General features: G+C 48.1%; 1 protein-coding gene across 2 annotated transcripts; it reads left to right on the forward strand.

Annotated features, from left to right (window-relative positions):
- The first annotated feature begins 385 nt into the window (after positions 1–385).
- On the forward strand, positions 386–6,447 carry eci2 (enoyl-CoA delta isomerase 2). 2 transcript variants are annotated; one of them, XM_031741583.2, is made up of 11 exons: positions 386–590; positions 1,144–1,202; positions 1,472–1,575; positions 2,415–2,513; positions 2,742–2,945; positions 3,031–3,100; positions 3,420–3,522; positions 3,803–3,923; positions 4,957–5,046; positions 5,457–5,600; positions 5,855–6,447. In XM_031741583.2, the coding sequence occupies exons 1-11, from the start codon at positions 535–537 to the stop codon at positions 6,008–6,010; spliced, it is 1,206 nt and encodes a 401-aa protein (XP_031597443.1). In that variant the 5' UTR covers positions 386–534; the 3' UTR covers positions 6,011–6,447. The 2 variants fall into 2 exon arrangements, with proteins under 2 accessions (XP_031597443.1, XP_031597444.2); XM_031741584.2 differs by lacking the exon at positions 386–590 and having other exon boundaries at positions 1,144–1,270.
- Positions 6,448–9,621: the final 3,174 nt, after the last annotated feature.

The raw sequence follows: 9,621 nt of genomic DNA on the forward strand, positions 1-9,621 counted from the left end.
TTTAACTTATTTTCTGTACAGCACTTTGTTCCTGTGCTGGGTATTTTAAAGTGCGTTATAAATAAAATTGGATTGGATTGGATTGGATACTTAATGAGAAGGTACCTATGTCTGTGTGATGCTGACATCAGCTGATAACCTCTTAAATATGGTCACTTCTGGACACAGAAAGCAACATGGTGGCAGCAAGAGGCTCCACAACTGTGCTACAGCCATCTTTTATATACAGTCTGTCCATTTTATTAGTTTCTATTACTAATCAAATCAAATCATGAGCTCAGTCTGTGTTGAAGCTGACTTTATTTATTTTTTGGCTTTATTCCATAGATGCAGTCAGGACTGACAGGAAACAGAGAGAGAGGAAGACATGCAGCAGTTCTCTTTAACCAATGGGAGAGCAGGAGATGACGGCGTGGGCGGGAGCAGCGATGTAAACATGTTAGCCGCTGATTAGCTCCACTGTGGCGACGCTAGTTAACCCTTCACCGCCTTAGCCCGTCCTCCCGAAGCTTGGACCCCCGGATCTGCGCTTTAATGGCCGGCGTCGCCCTGAGGTGCTCCGCTGTCTGGCGCCGTGTCACATTAACAGGGTATGACCGGGGAGGCCCGCCGGTGCGGGGTGTTTGAGGCGGAACCAGAAGTTTAGATGCTAACTGTAGTTAGAAAAGTCTGTAGGAAGCTAACAGTTAGCATGGCTGTTAGCACTGAGTGTCGGGGGGTCTGTGGTTACCTGACAGCTAACGACACCTGTCAGACTCAGGTGTCACACAGAGACGGGCTGAGGCTGACAGGTGCGCTGCTCGCGCTCAAAGCGGAGAAATATCAGCTGTTATATAAGCAGCTAGCTGCAGCTAGCATGGCTGCAGCTAGCCACGACCTTTGCTCCACATTCAGACATGAGATGAGGCTCAGCTTCATCCTCTGTTCATTCAGTGAGCGGGTCACAGGTGAGCAGACAGGTGGGCTAGCATGTTACAGCTCATATTCACTCTGAAGATGGAGGTTCTGCTCTTAAATGACGATGAAGCCACAGCAATAGTCTTCATCACTGAGCTGCGCCTGTTTGGGTGAAGCTGTAGTGAAAGTGTGAGTCAGGTTAGTCATGATTGGCTCTGTAAACACTGTGTGTGCTTCTGTTTCCAGCTCAGTCCGATCCAACATTCCCAGCCTGAAGTTTCACACCACAGCGTCTCCCATGATGGGTGAGTATCATCATCATCATCATCATCATCCATGATGTTCACAGCAGCAGGAGAGCCTTCAAAGCACAGTGAGTTATAAACAGGTGTTATTATGGAGACGGAGAGGACAGGTTTGTATCATGTTTATTTCTGCTGGGATTTTATAATCTCACAATAAGTTCTTCACGTTCATCTCACAGGCCCTGAGGAGCTCAAACAGCTGATGATGATGATGATGATGATGATAATGATCGGGGACTCTCGGTGATGATGTCATTGTGTGTTTTCAGGTGTGACGATGGAGCAGTTTGAGCAGGCGAAGAGCAAACTGTCGACGCTGAAGAACGACCCGGGCAACGAGGTCAAACTGAAGATCTACGCTCTCTTCAAACAGGTGCCAGTTCCCCACATGTTCCACATGTTCTAGATGTTCCACATGTTCCACATGTTCTAGATGTTCCACACGTTCCACATGTTCTAGATGTTCCACACGTTCCACATGTTCTAGATGTTCCACACGTTCCACATGTTCTAGATGTTCCACACGTTCCACATGTTCTAGATGTTCCACACGTTCCACATGTTCTAGATGTTCCACATTCAGACATTTGGTGTTCTGGAAAATTCTCACGTGGAGCTTTTCAAAGCAGGTTTTAAAATGGTTAATCCAGATTTGTCAAACGTTTTTTCAAAAAAAAAATCATGTCCTCCTTTAAAAAAAAGTATTAGCTTAAAAAAAAAGATACTTATGAAAACTTCATAAAACTGTCTAATTTTCATTAACCTCAGTGTAAAAAAACTAATTTAATTGGTGTTACTGTGGGACTGATTAGATTTGGTAGTGAAGGAAAATATAAGTCGCTCCATCTCGTTACTGAGCTTCACTGCTGCCACCTGCCAGAGTCTTACGTCATCTGTGGGGCCCGCTGTGGGGTCAGCAGCTGCTTCTGTTTCTGCTCGTTCTTCAGCAGTCGGTTGTCCCGGTTGGAGATGTAAAACTATGCTCAGCGTTCAGATGTGGGAGCGTGCTGATCTCCTGTCATTGGCTGGAGTCGTGCGTGTGCTGCTAACAGCAGCTTTGTCTCCTCGGAGCGCTAACGTGAAGCCGAGCTCGACACGTGTGACAGAGATGCTCGAAACTCTGCCCCGGTGTAAAAGTCCCGGTGTGTGGGTTCATGAAGGACTTCAGTTTAACTTCACCTGCTCCTCTTCCTCCTTTTCCTCCTCGCTCAGGCCACCCAGGGTCCCTGCAACGCTCCCAAACCCGGCATGCTGGACTTTGTCAACAAGGCCAAGTGGGACGCGTGGAAGTCTCTGGGCTCCATCTCACAGGTACAAACACAGCAGGGAGATAAATGATGAAGGGTCGTTGCTCAGCTGTCTGTAGGAAGTCTTTTATTCTCTCGGGACTTCAGGTTAACGGCTGCAGACAGGTTCAAGTGTTTCCTGAATGAAAGAGCGTCGCTGCGCTCGGAGCTCACAGACCTGCTCCTCCTTTAGCTTCTTGATGCTAACAGGCCGCTCTGCTGTGTTCTTTCCTCTTTGGTTTGAATCTGTTAGGATGAAGCTCGACAGAAGTACTGCGACCTGATTGGCTCCCTGGTGGAGGCAGAGAGTGGAAGCTCCGCCCAGGTGAGCGCCCAGGTGAGCGCACAGCCAGCTGGGAGCGGTGCGACCTACAAGATGCTGTTGGTCACCAAGGAGGATGACATCACCACCATCAAACTGAACCGACCGGCCAAGAAGAACGCCATCACGACCGAGGTCGGCCACGCTTCAGACTGAAGCTTTACTCTGAAACAAAAACATGTAAACCTGCCTTTCTTCTTATATTTGTGTTTTCTGTCAGATGTACAACGAGATCATCGCCGCTCTGGAGCAGGCGGCCACGGACGACTCTGTCATCACCGTCGTTACAGGTACACACACACACACACACACACACACACACACACAGGGCTGTGTGTCAGGTCCTGTGAGCTTCCAGAACGAGCCGCTGACAGGAAGAAGAGTCAAATGAATAAAGTTGTGCTGCTGTGTGAATGTTTCTGGTTCATCATCAGGCCTGCAGATGTTTCTGTTACTGAACATCATGAATGAGTTGTTGCCGTTCGTGGTGAGAATGAGTCTGAGGAAACGCGGTGGTCCGTCCTCGCTGGGACTAAACTCCGACTCCTGACTGAAACCTTCAGGCTCGTGTTGAAGTGAACACGTGCTCTCTTCGTTCTCACGTTTCAGGCGCCGGCGATTTCTACTGCAGTGGAAACGACCTCACCAACTTCACCAAGATCCCGGAGAACGGGGTGGAGGAGATGGCCAGACGTGGTGCAGATCTGCTCAGGTGACTGTTCATGATGGAAGCAGCAGGAAACCCACTGTACTCGAGTAAAAGTACCTAAATATTCATGTCCTTAAGTATAGCGTGGGTCACAGTGGCTCTGCATGCATGCTGTCATCTGCATCATGTGAGGTCGTTAAAGGTCGTCTCCTTGTTGACCTCTGAACCTCAAACTGAGCTGAAGGAGAGATCAGCCCACCCTGAATCATTCCCGACCTCGCACAGTCAGGATGTTTGATTTGGTGCCAAACCTGAAACCCTGAGCTCTCCTCTCTCTCTGCAGGAAGTACGTGAACGCTTACATAGACTTCCCCAAGCCGCTGGTTGCCGTGGTGAACGGACCGGCTGTGGGCGTGTCTGTCACTGTGCTGGGCCTCTTTGACCTGGTCTACGCCACAGAAAGGGTGCGCACACACACACACACACACACACACACACACACACACACACACAGAAGTCGTCACATGATGATGATGATGATGATGATGAAACCTTTGTGACTCGTAGGCTCAGGATGTTTGTGAGTGCAGGCTCAGGTGTGTTTCCTTACCTGGATGATGATCTTGCCTCTGTGATCACGTCACAGCTGGACCTGCTCTGCGTGTTAATTCTGTGACTGCAGCGTAGCGTGATTATCAGTGCACGATAACACAGCTCTGCAAAGCACCATCTCCCTCCATCACCTACAGTGTTTTTGCTAAAACATGAGTTTACATTAAAAATGCACAACAGCCATGAAAAAATCAATATTTTATTACATTAACTATGCATAACTGTTGTGAGACTCCTGATCTTTCACTATGAACAAAATAAACCTGCTGGGACTCGATCATCTGAGCTCCTCACACCGCCACACCCACTGTACCCTCCCCCCTCCTACTGACTCCCACAATTCCTCACATTTTCTCTGTATTTCTCTGGAGTCTGTTCATGTGGATGTAGGTTTCCATGATCAGTGAACTGACCCCCCAGCCCATTGTTCACTCAGTGGGCTGGAAACCTGCAGTCAGCTGAGACTGAAGAAGTCACCTGGATGATGACGAAACGTTTCTCCCGCTGAAAACGTCCAGATGAACAGAATCAACTTTTGGAGATTTACTTACCTGGATGATTGAGCATGCATCAGGATATCATTGATATGTTTCTTGACTCAGGTATAGGACAGTAGATTTCAGTTTAAAAAGGGAAACTACACGTAATTAAACTAAAAAGAGTTACAAGAAAACTTATCAGATGGAATTTTATTTAATGTTTTTCCCGGTTTCAGTGAGTAAAAATAAGAAACAGTCAAATGCAGTTTGCAGACCTGTGTTATCCTCACTTATCTGATGCTGGGTGTTTATGCAGAGCTTAGTTTCCATGAAAGACACCTTTTCAGGTCACATGACACACAGCGACCTGCTCTAGGTGATGACGCTGTGCCTCTGTGTGTCTCAGGCCACCTTCCACACTCCGTTCAGTCAGCTGGGTCAGAGCGCCGAGGGATGCTCCTCCTACATCTTCCCTAAACTCATGGGTGCTGCTAAGGTACACACACACACACACACACACACACACACACACACACACACACACACACACACACACACACACACGTCTGTCACAGAGGCAGTGCTCGTATGAACGCTGCCCCCTGCTGGTAACCTGTGCACACTGCAGGCAGCTGTTAGGACTGATGACATGTTTCCTTCTGTGTGAGGTCATACAGTGAAAGTGTTCCTCTGCGGATGACATGAAAGGAAAACACTGATTTCACCTCTTTGATTTCAAGCTGCCTCATTTTTAGTTACATTTTACAGCATTTAAATCTTTGGACCTAAAACCATCACAGTTAGTAAAACGGCTGTAACCATGGTAACACTGATGTGACGTGAGTATCTGCTGGTTGGACACAGACAGAGGACATGACCTCTCTCAGTGTCTCCTTCTGTCTTCAGGCCAGCGAGATGCTGCTGTTCAACAAGAAGCTGACGGCGGTTCAGGCCTGTGAGCTCGGCCTGGTCACCGAGGTTTTCCCCGACAGCAGCTTCCAGTTGGAGGTCTGGACTCGGCTGAAGGCCTACGCCAAGCTGCCCCGCAACGTAATCACACACAGACTTACTCGAGTACTCTACTGCTTTCAAGTACTTACTGTCCTGTTAGCAGTTAGCTCTGAGGTGACCCAGAAACTGGTCTCTGTGTATAAAGGACTTCGTCCTGGGTACAAAAGGATTTTCTTATATTGAGTAAATTTACTTCAGAGTGATGCTGACGGCTGTGTCTGCAGGGAAACGAGTCCAGGCCCTGAATCAGCTTAATCTGACCTCTGACCTCTCTGTCTCCGCCCCTCTTTCAGTCTCTGGCGCTGTCCAAACAGCTGATCCGCTCGGTGGAGAAGGAGCGCCTGCACGCCGTGAACGATGCCGAGGTGGAGCGCCTGATGGAGCGCTGGACGTCAGACGAGTGTTTCAACGCCGTCATGAGCTTCTTCCAGGCCAAGGCCAAGCTCTGAGGAAGAGAAGGCGTGCATGATGAAGATGATGGTTATTAATTGTAAATGTTGTAGAGTGACTTAGAGCAGACTGTAGGATGTTTCGTGACCAATCACAGCTCAGGTTGAGGCGCCACAGACAGAAAACAGTTCACAGGTGGTTCTCTGTAGGGTGAGCGCCACCTGGTGGGCGGGGTAGGGCGGTGCAGAGGCTCTGAGGCTGCAGCAGCAGGTCTCATCTCAGTGAATGAAATGCAGGCTTAAAGCTCACAGAGCTTCTGTCCTCAGCTGATGTTTCAGGAGGAGTCCGTGTGAGTCTGAGTCTGATGGACCAGCTTCAGTTTTTACACCGTGATGCTTTGAGTGCGCTCACTGCTGATAAAGTGCCTTAAACACTCTGTAACTGTTGCTCAGCGTTCTCCCACGTCTGTTTGTCCAATAAATTCATAATCACTCGATGAGGTCGTCTTCTCTGTAAATATTCAGTCTGTGTTTGTGGGTGTTTAGAAAGGACACTTTATAATCTCCTACTAAAATATAAAATCTGTCTGACAGTTATCATTTTCATCATCCTCATTCTTTAAATCAAACTTTTTTTTTCTTGCCTGTTCGGTTCTTTAGCCGTCAGAGTTGATGTGTGAAGGCCGACAAAGATGCCCAACGGATTTACTTTACCAAGTGGGTCATCACGGCCTTGCCGTATTGGTCCATTTGATTGGCCTTTATTATTTATTTATTTATTTATGTTATTTCATTTCAAGTTATCACAGACGGGACAGACGTGAGTGGGGGATAGGACGGGGAGAAAAAAGAGAGGGAGGGGAAGAAAAACAGGAACAGGGACAGTGAGAGAGGACACTAAAAAAAGAAGAAAAAAAATCACCTGTAGAGGAAAAAAGAGGAACAGAATAAAAACAACGTCATTGCAATAACCTAAATAAATGTAAATAACAGTAAATACTAAATATTGAATGTTGCTGTGCAGCACACAGGACCGACAGCACACGGTGTGCTTTGAGGTAGCAGCCAAGAAAGATGCAGTTTGTGTCTGTGTACACCGGAGTTCATCCAGCTGTTCTGCCAGAGGTTTAATAATAACGCTGGGACAGCGTTTGGCCAACACAGGACTCCTGTGGCCTGGAAACCTGAACTCCAACTAACATGATCCTCCTGCTTTCACTCGTTCAGGACGAGTCTTCATCATTTTGACTCGTATAGATGAAGCACAGCCCCCACCGACTCTGTACTTCTAACTCCCAACAGAGGGCGCTGTCTGAGCAGCAGCCATGAAGCCAGACTCGTACAGATATTCATAAATGAGAAGCATGAGCCCAGACTTTGACCCATGACACGCTCCTGTGGTTCGGCTCAAATGGAGGCGGGATGGTGAAGACGAACGGCCCACCCGGTCATGTCCTGCCTGCTCTGCCTGTCAGTGACAACTAACATGCAGGTTAAACCCCGCCCATTAACTCTGATTCTGTTTTATCATTTTATGTAATGTAAATGTCAAAATGAGTTTAATGAAGAGTTTAGCAGCTGTACCTAATAAACTGGACACTGCATCAGCTGATGAGAAGCAGCAGGAGTAAAACATCAGACAGAATCGGGCTGGTTTTAGATGAGACGCTGTTAGAAATGAGAGATTTGAAAGGTTTGGTGCTGTTTGGTGGTGACGGTCCAGCAGGTGGCAGCACTCACCTGCACATGAAGCAGCTGTGAGGGCGGCAGGTGATCCTGCAGCTTCACTGATCACACTGAGGAGCAAACAGGAAGTCTGATTGTTCCTCAGCTGTGATGTTTACGGGCCGGTTCACTGGATAGTGGTGCGACTTCATCCCACAGCAGAGGACAGGTCGCACACTCGGGGACCTGACAGGAAGTCCTCCCACTCTGTCACTTTCAGCAGATAACACAGGAGTGATCCGTCTCCTTCATGGAGCTGCTCGGTGAAAGCATCAAGTCTTTGAGATTGGACTGAATCGTTCCCCTTGACCCGCCCACCCACAAGCCTCTGGACCCCTACGGCCCCTTCTTTGGTCACCAGGATCCCAGACCCACATGAGTCACTGTGACTGAGGTCAGACTTCCAACCAAACCACATCACCTATCTTCAGAGCAGAGCCCCAGTATCCTCAGCCTGGACAACGTGCTGTGGTTCTTTGTTCTTGTAGGCTGCTCCTCAGCCCGACTCTGGGCTCTGCACCACAGAGGGCGACGGTCATTCAGGAGAAGCTCAGAGCAGAGCTGCTGCTCCTCCACATCAAAAAGAGTCAACGTTCAGGAGTGTTTCATGAATGTTCTACTGTGAAGATTATATCCCTCACTGGCTTTGGGACACCTTGATGGAGCTGAACAGCAGGACGAGTCACAGGAATCATTAGAAGAAAAGGGTTTTCCTTTATTTAACCCAAGAAGTTATATTTAAAAAAAGAATAAATGTCAGGCTCATAAAGAAACAAGGATCAGTCACAAATACATAAGTAATCTAAATGTGTGCGCCTACAAATCAAACTAAAGTGTGTGATTGTGTTTAGATGAATGATTAAATAAAAGTACATAAGAGTTACAGACTGTAGAGTGTGGTCACGGGTTTGACCGTCACATGGAGGTGAGTCTGGAGCAGGTCTGTGAGCAGAGGCTGGATGGACAGACGGGCGGATGTTTGATGGAGCAGTCAGTTAGATGGATGGTGGTTGGATGGATGGATGATGGTCCCTAGCAGACTGTGGTCATGAGTGTGTAGCTGTGACCTCAGCGCCCACAGTGGAGTGTTCTGGTGTGGGCAGCAGGAGCTCGGCTCCACACTAACCAAGTAAAACTGGAGCATCTGGAACATCTGGGCGCACGTTTAACCCCATCGCTCTGAAGCCTGAGCAGGAAGCGGGGTCCATCTCTCTGAGCTGTGGCCTCTGCAGCTCGCCCTGCTTCAGTTCTGTTGTTGTCGTGTTTAACGATGGCGTCCTGAGCTGTGGGACGTGCTGTGGGAGTCTGCGACTGTCTTTTAGCTCTTATTTATTTCTGATGGACGTCACCGAGTTTTATCTTTGCTCTGAAACATGCCGGAGTCTGCAGCCGCCCCAGAGCCACGTATAAATCAGCTCAGCCTGGAGCTGAGATGCAGGAGGCAGTGATTGAACCCGTCTCTGCTCTGACAAACAACACGGAGCTTTTACAGCACCGGGACAGGAGGAGGAAACCACGTCCACATGTGCAGCTTCTCTGCAGAATCACTTTCACTGTGTCGAGTCCATTTACATAATAATGTGAGGGACGATGAGAGTGCTGCACAGGTGTGATTGATTTCCCTCAGTGATGCATGCAGGAGAAGAAGACATCTGACTGTCGGAGCCTCAGAGGATGAAAACCTCACAGAGAGAGAGAATAAAAATCCCTCACATGGTTTTACTTTGATCGTTTTTGGTCCGTTATTTGTTCTGAAATGTTAAATCTGCTCCATGAACACAGCAGTAAACACACAGACGTCACACTCAGCAGATATCTGTCCCATAAAGCATGAAGATAAACCTGTGTCCAACATTAAATCATAACCAGGCTTAAAGTTAGCTTTATTAGGGGCGTGGCCTCTGTGAGTGACAGGTGGATGGTGACACAGGTGGCTGCAGCTGCTA

Source organism: Oreochromis aureus, linkage group 9 (genome assembly GCF_013358895.1).
Source record: "Oreochromis aureus strain Israel breed Guangdong linkage group 9, ZZ_aureus, whole genome shotgun sequence".
In the NCBI taxonomy this organism is placed as follows: Eukaryota; Metazoa; Chordata; class Actinopteri; order Cichliformes; family Cichlidae; genus Oreochromis; species Oreochromis aureus.

What these genes read in the sequence shown, in the direction of transcription:
- eci2 (XM_031741583.2), top strand. Translation starts at nt 535, where the DNA reads ATGGCCGGCGTCGCCCTGAGGTGCTCCGCTGTCTGGCGCCGTGTCACA. An exon ending in CACAGCGTCTCCCATGATGG is followed by an intron (nt 1,203 to 1,471) that starts GTGAGTATCATC and finishes GTGTGTTTTCAG; the next exon opens with GTGTGACGATGGAGCAGTTT. An exon ending in ACGCCAAGCTGCCCCGCAAC is followed by an intron (nt 5,601 to 5,854) that starts GTAATCACACAC and finishes CCCCTCTTTCAG; the next exon opens with TCTCTGGCGCTGTCCAAACA.